Raw genomic sequence first — 16544 nt, forward strand, 5'->3', positions numbered from 1 at the left:
GATTGCATTTCCTTCACTTACGCCCAGGCTGGGCTGGCTCTTGAGGGTCATGTCACGGCTCATAATGTTAGAGCCATGGCAGCGTCGGTAGCCCACTTGAAGTCAGCCACTATTGAAGAGATTTGCAAAGCTGTGACGTGGTCATCTGTCCACACATTCACATCTCATTACTGCCTGCAGCAGGATACCCGACGCGACAGTCGGTTCGGGCAGTCAGTGCTTCAGAATCTGTTCGGGGTTTAGAATCCAACTCCACCCCCCTAGGCCCATGTTTTTTCTGTTCCAGGCTGCACTCTCAGTTAGTTGGTAAAATTGTTAGGTCAATCTCAGTTATGTCTTCGCCGTTGCGAGGTCCAATTGACCATGTTTGTTGTTTTGAGTGAGCCTGGGGGCTAGGGATACCCCATCAGTGAGAACAAGCAGCCTGCTTGTCCTCGGAGAAAGCGAATGCTACATACCTGTAGAAGGTATTCTCCGAGGACAGCAGGCTGATTGTTCTCACAAACCCGCCCACCTCCCCTTTTGGAGTTGAGTCTTCCCTTCTCTTTGTCTTGCTACATATGAGACTGGCCGGCACGAGCCGGTTTCGGGCGGGAAGACGGCCGCGTATGCGCGGTGTGCATCGGCGCGCGAGGGCTAGCAAAGGCTTTTGCTAGTGAAGATTCCGATTGGAGGGGCTGCCGTGGACGTCACCCATCAGTGAGAACAATCAGCCTGCTGTCCTCGGAGAATACCTTCTACAGGTATGTAGCATTCGCTTTACACCACACTTAAAAGAACATTCACAAAAGTACTACATAAGATTCTTTAAGTACACTCCCCAGATATTTTATATTAAAAAACCAATAATGACAAAAAATAGAAATGAGGTAATATTATATTTAATAGTCTTAAATATTCCATGATCTATTCAAAATATCCAGTCATCAAAAAGCAGTGAAAGAACTTAATACACCCATACCTTATCTGTAGCAGCAGATTATATTACATCAGATTTGACAAATTGTATCATTTGTACCCCCCATACTCCAGCGCTTCAAGTGCACCCTCCAAGTAATTCCACAGCACCTTAAATGCTTTTCCACGTGCAGGCTGAGGATTACTCCCTTATCCTGCAATAAGGCTGCAATCAGACTCCGTTCCTTATCCCGCTGAGGCGTTTTACAAATCCTGTCTGATCTTCTACAAGGTCTGGCACAACCTCTCTATTTGCCATCACTGCAGCCAAGATTTTTCACAATAATAATAATCAAATATATGGGGTGATAAGAGCCAACCAATTGAAGGTCCATGCCTTTTTTATGGAGTACCACAATTAAGGCTTTCCCCATATCCACCAAGAACTAAGCATGCTCCAAAGCATGGGAATACACAGCTTGCAGTGGTCACCCTACAGGAAAACGTAAACCTTTATATAATTCCAAGCCTAAACATCTAATCTTGGAGCCTTCCCAAGCTTTAAGCCATGGTTCACAACATCCGTCTCCCAACTCAAAGGGGCATTTGAAAAGGCTACTTGTTCCTCCTTTAACTGCAGCAAAGAGAGAGGCCCATAAGGCCATTGCATTCTACTGTATTCCTGTTGCAAGAACCATATAAATCCTTTTAAACCTGTAAAAAAAAAAAAAATAAATAAAATTGCTGGGCATTTGCTTCTGTACAATGGACCATCTGTCCCGCATCAGTGCTTATACCAGTTATTAAAGTGTGGTATCTAGGGCCCCATTCCAGGCACACCATTACTTTCTAGCTCTGTTGCCAACCTTATAAAGTTGGTATTCTCCGAGGACAGCAGGCTCCATATTCTTACAACCCTCCCTCCTCCTGTTTCTTCTTTTATATAAAACTAGTTTGGTGATGCGTTGCGGGCGGGAAGCGGCTCGCGCATGCACGATGCACTTGGGTCCGCGAGGGCGAGCACGCTTTAAACTTCTAGGTTTTTCTAAGAAAGTTCCGATCTCCTGGGCCGTCGCGGACGATGACCCACACGTAAGAATATGAAGCCTGCTGTTCTCGGAGAATACCTGCAACAGGTATGTATCTTCATTTTCCATATGCAGCCAAGTATCCTGGCTTTGCTACCTAAAGATTATCAGATAGCATGAGTTCTGTTTTCCAATCTTTCGTGCACAGAACATCACCCTCTATACTACTGTCAATGAGGCTGTTTCTTCTTACAACAATACTCTATCCTCTGCCTTAGACACTCTTGCACCTTTGATGACCCGCCCTGTAAGGCGTACAAAACCGCAACCTTGGCTGACTTCTAATATCCGCTACCTACGTTCCTGTACCCGCTTCGCCGAACGCCTCTGGCGGAAATCTCGGACCCTTGCTGATTTCTTACACTTTAAGTTCATGCTGACCTCCTTCCAATCTGCTCTTTTACGTGCCAAACAGGATTATTATATCCAACTGACCAACTCTCTTGGCTCTAATCCTCGACTTCTTTTCACCACATTGAACTCTCCTCAAGGTGCCCCCTCCCCCAACTCCCCCTTCATTATCTCCTCAGACCTTTGCTGAATTCTTTCACAACAAGGTTCAAAAGATAAACCTTGCTTTCTCTACCTCACCACCTCTCCCTCCACTAGTCCGTTCTCCTCTCTCTCCTTCCCCTCATTCCCTTTCCTCCTTTCCTGAAGTTACTATTGAGGAAACTACACTTCTCCTTCAAAATGTACCACCTGTTCCTCTGATCCCATTCCCACCCACCTTCTTAATGCCATCTCTCCTGCTCTTATTCCTTTTATCTGTCACATTCTCAACCTCTCACTTTCCACTGCGACTGTCCCTGCTGCCTTTAAACATGCTGTGGTCACATCTCTCCTTAAGAAGCCTTCATTCGACCCTACTTGTCCCTCTAATTACCGACCCATCTCCCTCCATCCTTTTCTCTCCAAATTACTTGAGCTTGCTGTTCACCGCTGTTGCCTTGATTTTCTTTCCTCACATGCTATTCTTGACCCACTACAATCTGGTTTTCGCCCTCTCCACTCAACCGAAACTGCGCTTACTAAAGACTCCAATGACCTATTACTGGCTAAATCCAGAGGTCAATATTCCATCCTCATTCTTCTTGATCTTTCCGCTGCTTTTGACACTGTCGATCACAGCATACTTCTCGATACCCTGTCCTCACTTGGATTCCAGGGCTCTGTCCTTTCCTGGTTCTCTTCCTACCTCTCCCTCCGCACCTTTAGTGTTCACTCTGGTGGATCCTCTTCTACTTCTATCCCTCTGCCTGTCGGCGTACCTCAGGGTTCTGTTCTTGGTCCCCTCCTCTTTTCTATCTACACTTCTTCCCTTGGTTCATTAATCTCATCCCATGGCTTTTCCTACCATCTCTATGCTGATGACTCCCAAATCTACCTTTCTACCCCTGATATCTCACCTTGCATCCAAACCAAAGTTTCAGCGTGCTTGTCTGACATTGCTGTCTGGATGTCTCAACGCCACCTGAAATTAAATATGACCAAAACCGAGCTTCTCATTTTCCCCCCCAAACCCACATCCCCGCTCCCCCCGTTTTCTATTTCTGTTGATGGCTCTCTCATTCTCCCTGTCTCCTCAGCTCGAAACCTTGGAGTTATCTTTGACTCTTCTCTCTCCTTCTCTGCTCATATCCAGCAGAGTGCCAAGACCTGTCGTTTCTTTCTTTACAACATCTGTAAAATCCACCCCTTTCTTTCTGAGCACTCTACCAAAACCCTCATCCACACCCTTGTCACCTCTCGTTTAGACTACTGCAATCCGCTTCTTGCTGGCCTCCCACTTAGTCACCTCTCCCCTCTCCAGTCTGTTCAAAACTCTGCTGGCCGTCTCATCTTCCGCCAGGGTCGCTTTACTCATACTACCCCTCTCCTCAAGACCCTTCACTGGCTCCCTATCCGTTTTCGCATCCTGTTCAAACTTCTTCTTCTAACCTATAAATGTACTCTCTGCTGCTCCCCAGTATCTGTCCACACTCGTCCATCCCTACACCCCTTCCCGTGCACTCCGCTCCATGGATAAATCCTTATCTGTTCCCTTCTCCACTACTGCCAACTCCAGACTTCGCGCCTTCTGTCTCGCTGCACCCTACGCCTGGAATAAACTTCCTGAGCCCCTACGTCTTGCCCCATCCTTGGCCACCTTTAAATCTAGACTGAAAGCCCACCTCTTTAACATTGCTTTTGACTCGTAACCACTTGTAACCACTCGCCTCCACCTACCCTCCTCTCTTCCTTCCCGTTCACATTAATTGATTTGATTTGCTTACTTTATTTATTTTTTGTCTATTAGATTGTAAGCTCTTTGAGCAGGGACTGTCTTTCTTCTATGTTTGTGCAGCGCTGCGTATGCCTTGTAGCGCTATAGAAATGCTAAATAGTAGTAGTAGTAGTATGGCTTTGCATTTTTTTAGCATTGTCTTAACTCCTACAATCCAGTATCATTCCTCAAACTTCACTAGATTCTTCATGTTACCCATGACTTCAGTGGCAAACCTTTCCCTGTAGCCCTTCTGAAGTATCATCAGAATGCAATAAAGAACTAACTCAAGGTCTGACCACTACACCACACCACTAGTAACTCCTCTTTACTCAGAGTGAACTACATTTATCACCTGCCATTCATCCATTTGGTTAAGTGTTTAGAATGGGTGGGATGTCCACAAATTGGGCTGTGTTCATGTGTTATTGAGCATTAGGGCAGGTATATGATAGTGGATTTGGATAGGTGGCTGAGTGGAATGTTTGGCCGCTTGTTTAATAAGTGATGGGGTGCAGTGTGCTTGAAGGGGTGAAATGTGCTTGAAAGGATGCAGTGTTGTTAATGCTAAAAGGATTGCTAAGGGGGTGGGGAGGGGGGAAGGGGAGGGGAGGGAGGGAGATGAGGAAATACAAGAAGGTTTCAGTAGCAGATTGGATATGAAAAATGTAATGTATAACAATTATCAAAGTTACTCATCCAAGTGATGGAAATGTGTTCTAATCTTGGTTCTGTATGGTTTTGAAAAAGCATAAATAAAAAAACTAAAAAAAAGAAAGGATGCAGTGTTGGAGTTGCCCCTTTCCCTTTATGATCTTCTCCTCTTCCTCTTTGTAAAATGTTGCACTTCCTTGTCATCAGCAGCAGATGAATCCATTAACTGATGGGTTGTATCCGCCTACCAGCAGGTGGAGATAGAGAACACTGAAAAACCATAGTGCCTCTTGGATGGCTAGCCCCAACTGCCTTCAGCAGGTGTGAACGTATCTTGATCAGCTCCTGGATTTCAGACTGGCTGGGGTGGCTCCTGTGCTTTGCCAGTTGAGCAGGGGTGTTGTGGCTGGTGGTGCCTACTTTATAGGGTTGCCCTTTCCCTGCATTACCCATTCCCCCCGCCTCCCAGAGTCCTTCTGTTGCTGCCTGCCTCCAACTTTCCTCACAGCGTTTAAAAAAAAAAAAAAGTGTGCTTTTGCTGCGTGGCTGTTCTGAGGTTTTTTCCAGAGATTCTGGTTCTGTGCAGCTTGACCGGAGCTCGGTGACTCAGTCTTCTGAGGTGAAAGTGGTGCCCAGCTCCTCCGGGGAGGTCCTGCATACGCCGTTCCGAACGGGGTAAGTTTTGGCGCGAAGCTGCCATTTTATTACTATATTTCCGTCCAGTCGGGCGATGGCTGCTGAGGGAGTTAAGCGCTGCTCCCATTGTGGTAAACGCAGATCAGTAGCAGGGCTGTGTGAAACATGCTCCTTAGACACTCACGCTAGTATGAGCATGGCGAGCGATGTTTCTTCCTGCTCAATGGAGCTGGCAGCGGGCGCCATTTTGGAAGCGCCGCATGTCTCGATGATCGCGGTTGCGGAGGAGTCTGAGTGCAGGGGGACGCCTCATTTAGAGGCTGCCAGAGGAGCTCCTACATCCGTTTCTCCTAATTTGGAGGTGGAGGGCCAGGGCGAGTTTTTCTCCCCTGAGTTTGTGCTTTTAATGTATAAGGCGTTCATGCTGAAAAGAGCTCTGCCGCAGGTGTCTGACACTGTATTGCATCCTGGCTTCCCTCCAGGGGATGGGGCCCCGGGGATGGCTTCAGATGTTGTTTCCTCCGCCGAGCGTTGGAAACATGCTAAACATAGACGGGTAAATTCCCCGTCTGAAAGTGGCGCATATCCTCCCCCCCCCCCCCCCCCCCCCCCCCCCCCCCCCCGGTCGGGCTGTGGGGAGTCTGAGGGGTCTGGCAGGCCCTCAGGGACGGATGATCCAGAGGAGGGTGTCTGTTTGCCACTGGGTTTGGATGATCCCAGTGCGGTCCGGATTTTGGTGCCAGCTCTTATTTCTGACGCCTTGCTGGCCCTCTCAATTGATCCTGCTGAAGGCGAGGCCTCCTCTGTTAATCTTAGGATGGCAAGTACTACGAAGCCAACTTGGGCCTTTCCGATGCATGACTCCATCCAAGAGCTTATTTCTGCTCAATGGTCTGACCCTCATGGGCCATTGGAAGTGGCCAGGGCTATGGGTCAGCTTTACCCTCTGCGTGAGGAGCACTTGGCCCCTTTGGGGATGCCTAAAATGGATGCATTGGTCACGGCAGTGACAGAAAAGGCCGCTCTCCCAGTAGAGGGAGGGGTCGCTTTGAAAGACATGCAGGACTGGCGGCTGGAGTCCGTGCTGATGCGGGCCTTTGAAATTGCGGGCCTTGCCTTGAGGGCGTCTATTTGCAGTTCCTATACAGCCCAGGCATGTCTTTCCTGGATACAGCAGGCGGTGGAACAGCCTGCCGATGGTGCGGGGCCCCTTTCTGAGGTTGGCCCGTGCATGGAGTTGGCCCTGTCATTTTTGGCTGACGCCCTTTATGATCTGGTCAGAGCTTTGGCTAAACAGCTATCTGTGGCGGTTTCTGCCCGCCACCTTCTTTGGCTGCGGCATTGAGTGGCTGGTATGGCTTCTAAGCAAAGGCTGGTGAGGCTACCCTTTTGGGGCCTCCTGTTATTTGGAGAGGAATTGGAGAAGATTGTGAAAGACCTGGGAGACTCTAAATCCCAGCGGTTACCTGAGGATAGGCCGGGGCCTTCTTCCAAAGGTTCTGTGTTTCCCTCCTCTTCCAGACCTTCCGTGAAGCTCACAGGTATTGCCCGGGGCGCTCTGCTGGGTTTTCTCAACGTACCCGTTTTCAGCAGAGGAACTCCTTTCGCTCGGACAAACGTTCCGCAGGGGCCGGGTCAAGGCCAGGAGTTCAGGGGTGTCCTCCACAATGATGGGACACCATTCCACTTCTCCATGCCTGCAGTAGGAGGACATCTTTCCCTCTTTCTAGAAGAGTGGACCAAGATTACCTCGGATCAGTGGGTCCTGGACTTGAATTCGGTGCCCCTATGAGAGACATGTTTGTGGAGTCCCAATGCGGCACTGCCGTAAAACGGGCGGCGGTAGAGGAGACCTTACAAGACTTGCTGCACCTTGGAGCGGTGGTCCCGGTGCCTCCCGCTGAACGCGGCTGCGGCCACTATTCAATTTATTTTGTCGTGCCTTGAAAAGACAGATGTTTCAGACCGATCTTCGACTTACAAAGAGTCAACGAGGCCCTCAGAGTACGACATTTTCGCATGGAAACCCTGCGCTCTGTCATTGCGGCGGTTCAGCCAGGAGAGTTTCTCACGTCTCTAGACCTAAAAGAAGCATATTTGCACATTCCTATCTGGCCTCCACACCAGCGGTTCCTCCACTTTCCGGTGTTGGGAAAACATTTCCAGTTTTGGGCCTTGCCTTTCGGCCTAGCCACAGCTCTTCGTACCTTCTCCAAGGTAATGGTGGTCGTAGCTGCCTGCCTCAGGCGAGAGGGTATCGGAATTCACCTTTATCTCGATGACTAGCTCATCAGAGCGGATTCGGCAACTGAGAGTCGTCTTGCCACAGCCAGAGTGGTGGCAGTCCTGCAGGCGCTAGGCTGGGTGGTCAGTATACCCAAAAGTCACCTGACTCCCTCTGTCTCTCGAGTATTTGGGGGTCCGGTTCAGCATGGCATCAGGGTTTGTCTTTCTCCCCGATCAAGGGTGATGTAAGCTTCAGAATCAGGTCTGTCTGCTCCTGCGGATGCCTCGCCCGCGAGCTTGGGACTTTTTCCATCTGTTGGGGGTCGATGATGGCCACCTTGAAGGTGGTGCCTTGGGTGAGAGCGCATTTGAGGCCTCTGCAGATTGCCCTGCGTCAACAATGGTCTCTGATGTCCCAGGAATATCAACGCAGACTAACTTTGCTCCTGCGGCCTGGCTCAGTATGGAGTGGTGGCTCTCCGACAGGATGCTGCGCCAAGGAATGTCTCTTGCGCTTCCTTCTTGGTGCCTGGTGATAACAGATGCCAGCCTTCTAGGCTGCAGAGCGCATTGCCAGGAAAGCTGTGCTCAGGGTCGGTGGACACCCGTGGAAGCGGGGTGGTCCATCAGTCGCTTGGAACTGAGAGCGATATTCCAGGCTCTTATGGCCATTTAAAATACTCTGAAGGGGCTTGCTGTCCGGGTTCTGTCAAACAACACGACAGCGGTGGCATACATAAATCGTCAGGGAGGCACTCAGTGCAGGGCCCTGGCCGCGGAGGTTGCTCAGATTTGCCACTGGGCCGAGCTACACCTGCAGCTTCTGTCGGCAGCTCACATTGCAGGTCAGAGCAACGTGCAAGCCGATTTTCTCAGCAGGCATCAAATCGACCCGGCGGAATGGGAACTGGCAGAAGAAGTTTTTCTTCAGATTTGTGCCAAATGGGGGACTCCCGGAATGGATCTAATGGCGTCAAGTGTAAACGCCAAAGTACCTCGCTTTTTCAGTAGATGGAGAGATCCTCACTCGGCGGGGTTGGATGTTCTGGCTCAACCCTGGCCCTCAGAGCTCCTGTATGTGTTCCCCCCTTGGCCCTTGATAGGGTGAGTCCTACTGTGGATTTGACTGCACCCCGAGGTCTGATGATTCTCATAGCTCCAGATTGGCCAAGGCGTCCGTGGTATGCGGATCTCCGCTGGATGTTGGTGGACGCTCCATTGCATTTGCCCCTGGTGCCGAACCTGTTGGTACAGGGTCCGGTGTCTATGGAGGATCCCTGCCGATTTGGTCTTACGGCTTGGCTATTGAGAGAGCGTAATTGAGAGACAAGGACTACTCTAATAAGGTCTTCACTCTCTTGCAGGCCCGCAAGCGGTCCACCTCTGCAGCTTATGCTCGGATCTGGCGCAAATTTGAGGCTTGGGGTGTTTCAAAGGCGATCACACCCATGCGGGCTACAGTCTCGACAGTGCTGGACCTTTTGCAGAAAGGCTTACAAAAAGGCCTGGCTTACAATTCCTTGTGGGTGCAAGTGGCAGCATTATCATGCTGTCGAGGGAAAGTCGCTGCCTTGTCCCTTACTGCTCATCCGGACATTGCCCGATTTCTCAGAGGGGTGCTTAGGCTCCGTCCTCCCGTCCGGTTGCCCTGTCCGGCCTGGAACCTGGGGCTGGTGTTGAAGGCTCTTCAGTGTTCGCCCTTCGAGCTGCTTAAGCAAGCTTCGGAGAAGGATGTGACTCTCAAGACAGTCTTTTTGGTGGCCATTGCATCGGCTAGACGCGTGGCTGAGCTGCAGGTGCTGTCCTGTCGGGATTTTTTAATGCAATTCTCGGAGTCCGGAGTAACGGTACATACAGTGCCTTCCTTCCTGCCTAAGGTGGTTTCAACATTTCACCTGAACCAGCCCATTTTTCTTCCTTCCTTTTCTAGGGAAGAGTTCCCGCACTCCTTTGGGCAGTTACATCTTTTGGATGTCCGCAGGGCACTGTTGCAGTATCTACAGATGTCAAATGACTTCAGGACTTCTGATCGCCTTTTTGTCGTGTTGTCAGTTCTTCGGCGTGGAGGCCCGGCGTCTAAGGCCACTATAGCCCGTTGGCTCAAGGAAATCATTTTTTCTGCGTATCTGCTTTGAGGTCGGTCTCTGCCTGAAGCTTTTAAGGTGCACTCCACGAGAACGATTTCCTACTCGTGTGCTGAAACGGGTGCACTCTCTCTTCAAGAGATTTGTAGTGCGGCTACTTGGGCTTCTCAGCTCTCATTTGTCCGGCATTATAGGCTGGATGTTGCAGCGAAGCAGGACACTATTTTTGGAGCACAAGTGCTTGCTCGTGGTTTGGCCTTTTCCCACCCTAAGTAGGGATTGCTTTTGTACATCCCATCAGTTAATGGATTATCTGCTGCTGATAACAAGGAAGGGAAAATTAGGTTCTTACTTTGGTAATTTTCTTTCCTTTAGTCACAGCAGATGAATCCATGATCCCTCCCTGTCTGACTTGTTTTTTGTTCAGATCTTTAATGCAGATATAGATCTCATTGGGAGAAGTTGAATACCAGTTCTCAAAATTTCTACATGATGATGTTCTACTGGAGGTTGAGTTCATCCCTCCTTTGTATGGTTATTGCTCCTGTTCTGGGGCGTTTGTTTGCTGTGAGGAAAGTTTGTTGTTATACCTTTATGATTCACTCTGCTTTGGAAATCTCAAATACAGAAGGCAGTTGGGGCTAGCCGTCCAAGAGGCACTATGGTTTTTCAGTGTTCTCTATCTCCACCTGCTGGTAGTCGGATACAACCCATCAGTTAATGGATTCATCTGCTGTGACTATAGGAAAGAAATTTACCAAGGTAAGAACCTAATTTTCCCATCTGTAGTTGATAAATAACTATCTGAATCTGGGAGAAGCTTCCAGTGAGGCAATCTTGAAAGTTAGCTTCCGCCTAAAAAAAATAAAATAAAATAAACCAACAACTTGTCTTGAACAAAGGTTGAAGTATTATGGGTGTTAAGCAATCTGCAGAAAAGTGTAATAGTATTTTGATGATTGGTGGGGATTTCTTTGTATTTTAGTTAGGAGGTTTGGAGCCTTTGAATGGTCTGAAATCTAAAGCTACCTATAGTATTGCTAGTCCAAGCAATAGCTAAGACAAACTTTTTTAAAAAAAATATCTTTATTCTACTTGTATAAAATAGAACAATTTAATCTTCTCTTGCAGTCATTTATATCTAAATGTTAAAGTGATGACTACTGAAATTCTTTGTGGGTCTACCAAGAATACCATATATAATTTGCAGTTAACAGGCAAGCCCGAGATTTTGAATGGTTACCTACATGGTGCCTTGACAGGTTCAGCTCTTCACTGAGATGGTTACATTTGCTTCCCATAAAATAATTGCTGATATGGCTTATTTGCAGCAAGTTAACCCAGGGTGAACCTGCTAGTTAATCTTCATTTTGTTGATTTTCTTTTAAGAGTTTCTGCCTAAGATTTTGAATTTAATATTGGCCTTTTTAAATACATCACAGAATGGCTTTTAAATGTATCTGTTCTCAAACTGTTAGGTATACATCATTTTGGTTGCTTTATATTTTGCAGTTCTAACATCTGGCTCGCCTCAAAGGAATGCAGATCAAAGAAGTACAAATTCAGTAGTTGCTATGAATGGTGATTCTAACTGTTTACCCTCTGCTGCATATCCATCTCATTCTGTTGCTTCTCTGAATGAAAGTGAAGATGATGAGAATCTGAATGCTACAGAAAAGCTCAAGTAATGTTGCATTTTATTTTACTAACTTTATTTTTGTACCACAAGTTTATCTTTGACAACCACATTAAAATTTGCATTTAAAGTGCTTGCCATTGTTTAAACTATTACACTTTCCCAGAATTTGCTATGTATTTTGCATCAAAGGCGTACTTGTCTATTCTTTAAAGGATGAAGCTGATAATTTTTTAAATCATTTTTTGTGACCTCCTTTGTTTCAAGTTTGCATTTTATTTGATATACTGCTTTCTGGATAGACTGTCAAACGGTTTACAACGTTAAAAATTTATATAGTTTAAGGTAGAATGGGCAGATGCCAGTCTGATCATCACAGGATCTAACATAAATTAGTGGTTTCCTTAGTGTCCATACTCAACTTGCCCAGAACACATGGGTTATGTCTATTAGCGGTTGGAGACAGAGAAACAAAGCAGTTCTGTGTGATTTGTGCCTTAAGGACACAGTTTAGCCACAGAATGCTCAGTATTTCTCTGTCTCCACTGAATAGATGACAAGTTAACTGTGCAGCTCCTGAACTGGATAATGGACTAGTTACAGATCCAGTTGGAAACTGAGCTCCAGTTGAACTGAGGGGGGTACCTTAGATGTTCGGGGCTTCAGTCAATAGGATTTTAAGAAAATTTTACCTTGGAGCTGGGATATACCTCGGAGGTCTCCGAGCTCCCTCCTCCGCCTGCTCCTCTGTGATGGTAGCCAGTAAGAAGCTGAGAGGAGTGCTATAGAGTTGGAGAGTGGATGAATTATGCTGCTGTACTTGGGAGATCCTCTGCTTTCTTTCAGAGACATTATACTGAACTATTTTTAAAAAAAGTTGTAGCCTAGCAGTGTCTGATGTTCTGCAAAAAGCCACTGAAATGGGACCCACAGGGATCATTGTGTGTTCAAGGCTTCCCAGTTGGTTGAGGTAAGAGTAAGATACATTGCAAGGGATTCCTTGAGCAGCTGCTATAATGTGTGATGTAGTGGAGTAGATAAAGCCATGGCATTGACTTCTACTGATGTGGTGATATTCTGTTTAGCAACCTGAATTCCTTAGTGTGGCAGGTGCTGCCATTTTTTGCTCATCTGTATATTTGCGAAGGCTGTTATGGGGTTCACTGAACTGAGCTGTCTTGGGGCCTCTTACTGAGAGCACCAAGTCGTAAAAGTTCAAAATGACTTGATAATTCCCCTGACAGCATTATCTTTTCAGGCACTCTCCCCTTGGAAGGTTCCAGTGGAAACTCCGCTTGCAATGGAGGAAGTTCAAGTATTTTTATGCAGGGCTTTTTTCTCTATTGTTGCTCAAAATATTTTTCTGTACTGGAAGGGCAATATGTTCTTCTCTAGCTATATTCATGGGGGGTAAACTGAGAGCTTTGTCTGCCTGGTACTTTTGCGTTCTTTACTCTCAGCCAAAGTGGTGGAATTTGCTTCTGGCACAGCCCATGTATGTTTGGTAATTGGCGAGTTGCATTACAGCAGGAAGGCCCGGGTGGAGTGCATGAACTGCTCGTTTGCTCCTTGCCTAACTCCCAAACATTTGGGAGAAATAGGATTCAAATATTGTTAGTCTGTTTAGAGTTGAACTCCCTCATCTTATGTGTCTCATTCTTAGTCCAGGTATCTTTAGTAAATTTCAAGTACAAAAAAAATTTAGCACCAATAATAAAACTTAAGAGACTTGGAAAAATGTGTTTAGAATTAATCGTGATAACAGACTAGAAAATAAAGGTGTATGTATATATCTATATTCTCCGAGGACAAGCAGGCTGCTTGTTCTCACTGATTGGTGACGTCCACGGCAGCCCCTCCAATCGGAAACTTCTCTAGCAAAGTCCTTTGCTAGTCCTCGCGCGCCCGCGCGCACCGCGCATGCGCGGCCGTCTTCCCGCCCGAAACCGGCTCGAGCCGGCCAGTCTTCTTTTGTCCGCACTCGGTACGGTCGTGTTTCGCCGTGTCGAGCCCCGGAAAGTCGACCTTGCGCGTCCAAATTTATTTTGACGTGTTCTTTTTCTTCGGGAAAGTCTTTAAAAGTGTCGGGAAGTGCTCCGGAACCCCCCCCCCCCCCCCCCCCGGGTTTCGGGCCAACCCCTTCCCGTACTTCCAGCTTTTTGCCCCGATAAGTTTTCTTTCGTCGTCGGGGTAGGTCTCTTTTCGGCCTTGGTCGAGATTTTCTCCCTCTTTTTCCGTCATTTCGGATTTTGATTTCGCCGGCGTGATTTTTCCGCCCATGACATCGAAGCCTTCCAGCGGCTTCAAGAAGTGCACCCAGTGCGCCCGGGTAATCTCGCTCACTGATAGACACTCGTCGTGTCTTCAGTGTCTGGGGGCCGAGCACCGCCCTCAGAACTGTAGTCTGTGTTCCCTGCTTCAAAGGCGGACTCAGGTAGCGAGATTAGTCCAGTGGAACGTGTTGTTCTCGGGCTCTTCGTCGGCATCGGCACCGGGATCTTCGAGTGCATCGACGTCGTCAGCGTCCAGACCATCTTCCTCGGCTGCCACTGCATCGAGTGCATCGAGGCATCGGGCCTCTGCATCGGCGCCAAGGTATCGGGCGACTGCATCGACGTCGGTGGTACCGGGACCTCGTCTGCTGATGTCGTCGGACGGTGGTGCATCGTCAGGAGTGCAGGTGAGGGCTGTCCATTCCCCTGCTGGTGGCGGTGAGCCTTCGGGTGGGTCTCCTCCTACCCTGAGGGCTCCTGCGGTACAGCCGCCCCGAGACCGACCTCCTTCGGCCTCGGCCCCGAGGAAGCGACGGCTGGATTCTACGTCCTCCTCGTCGGTGCCGGGGAGCTCCGGTGACATGCTTCGGAAGAAGTCGAAGAAGCATCGACACCGGTCGCCTCCCCGCGTCGGCACCGAGAGCTCTGGGTCGCCGAGGGAGTCGGCACCCAGCAGGCATCGGCACCGAGAGGACCGCTCACCCTCTGTTCAGGAGGTGTCGATGCGCTCCACTCTGGACAGCCCGGAACAGGTTCTGACGTCGACGCCTGTATCGACCTCTTTGCCTTTCTCTGCAGCCGCTCTGAACGAGAGCCTCCGGGCCGTTCTCCCAGAGATTCTGGGAGAGCTGTTGCGCCCTACCCCTCCGGTACCGGCGGTGCTTGTGCCTCCGGTACCGTCGAGCGTGGCGCCGGCTGGCCCATCGCCCGGGGTGAGGTCCCCGACGTCGGTACCGCGTGCGGTGCCGACTGCGGCCACCTCCCAGGAGGGCTCCCCGACTACGTCGGCGGAGGGAGCTTCGCCGATGCGGGCGAGGGAGTCTACCTCTCGACGCCCCCATCGTGGACGTGGCTCCACGGAGTCGAGCCGGGCGAGGTTGCAGACACAGGTTCGTGAACTTGTGTCTGACACCGAGGGTGAGGCCTCGTGGGAGGAAGAGGAAGACCCCAGATATTTCTCGGACGAGGAGTCTGAGGGTCTTCCTTCTGATCCTACTCCCTCTCCTGAAAGGCAGCTTTCTCCTCCTGAGAGTCTGTCTTTCGCTTCCTTTGTCCGGGAGATGTCTACGGCCATCCCCTTCCCGGTGGTTGTGGAGGACGAGCCCAGGGCTGAAATGTTTGAGCTCCTGGACTATCCTTCTCCACCTAAGGAAGCGTCCACTGTTCCCTTGCACCATGTCCTGAAAAAGACATTGCTTGCGAACTGGACCAAGCCACTAAGTAATCCCCACATTCCCAAGAAGATTGAGTCCCAGTACCGGATCCATGGGGACCCAGAGCTGATGCGCACTCAGTTGCCTCATGACTCTGGAGTTGTGGATCTGGCCCTAAAGAAGGCTAAGAGTTCTAGGGAGCATGCTTCGGCGCCCCCGGGCAAAGACCCTAGAACCTTAGACTCCTTTGGGAGGAAGGCCTACCATTCTTCTATGCTCGTGGCCAAGATCCAGTCTTACCAGCTCTACACGAGCATACACATGCGGAACAATGTGCGGCAGTTGGCGGGCTTGGTTGATGCTCTTCCCCCTGAGCAAGCCAAGCCTTTTCAGGAGGTGGTCAGGCAGCTGAAGGCGTGCAGAAAATTCCTGGCCAGAGGAGTTTATGACACTTTTGATGTTGCATCCAGGACCGCTGCTCAAGGTGTGGTGATGCGCAGGCTCTCATGGCTGCGTGCCGCCGACCTGGAGAATAGACTCCAGCAGTAGATTGCGGACTCGCCTTGCCGTGCGGACAACATTTTTGGAGAAAACGTCGAGCAGGTGGTAGAGTCTCTCCAGCAGCGGGACACCGCATTCGACAAGTTCTCCCGCCGGCAGCCTTCAGCCTCTACCTCTACAGGTAGACGATTTTTCGGGGGAAGGAAGACTGGTCCCTATGCTTCTGGTAAGCGTAGGTACAATCCTCCTTCCCGACAGCCTGCGGCCCAGGCTAAGCCCCAGCGCACTCGCTCTCGTCAGCAGCGTGCGCCTCAGCAAGGCCCCGCGGCTCCCCAGCAAAAGCAAGGGGCGAGCTTTTGACTGGCTCCAGCAGAGCATAGCCGACATCCAAGTGTCGGTGCCGGGCGACCTGCCGGTCGGGGGGAGGTTGAAAGCTTTTCACCAAAGGTGGCCTCTCATAACCTCCGATCAGTGGGTTCTCCAAATAGTCCGGCAGGGATACACCCTCAATTTGGCCTCAAAACCTCCAAATTGTCCACCGGGAGCTCAGTCTTACAGCTTCCAGCACAAGCAGGTACTTGTAGAGGAACTCTCCGCCCTTCTCAGCGCCAATGCGGTCGAGCCCGTGCCATCCGGGCAAGAAGGGCTGGGATTCTATTCCAGGTACTTCCTTGTGGAAAAGAAAACAGGGGGGATGCGTCCCATCCTAGACCTAAGGGCCCTGAACAAATATCTCGTAAAAGAAAAGTTCAGGATGCTTTCCCTGGGCACCCTTCTCCCCATGATTCAGCAAAACGATTGGCTATGCTCTCTGGACTTGAAGGATGCCTATACACACATCCCGATACTGCCAGCTCACAGACAGTATCTGCGATTTCAGTTGGGCACACGCCACTTCCAGTACTGTGTG

General features: G+C 49.5%; 1 protein-coding gene across 1 annotated transcript in view; it reads left to right on the forward strand.

Annotated features, from left to right (window-relative positions):
* PCM1 (pericentriolar material 1) overlaps positions 1-16544 on the forward strand; it is an 866960-nt gene that overhangs the window by 188925 nt on the left and 661491 nt on the right. Inside the window, 1 exon segment of the mRNA XM_030191464.1 lies at positions 11364-11535. Coding sequence (XP_030047324.1) covers positions 11364-11535 — 172 coding nt within the window.

The sequence above is a fragment of the Microcaecilia unicolor genome, chromosome 2 (genome assembly GCF_901765095.1).
Source record: "Microcaecilia unicolor chromosome 2, aMicUni1.1, whole genome shotgun sequence".
NCBI lineage: Eukaryota > Metazoa > Chordata > Amphibia > Gymnophiona > Siphonopidae > Microcaecilia > Microcaecilia unicolor.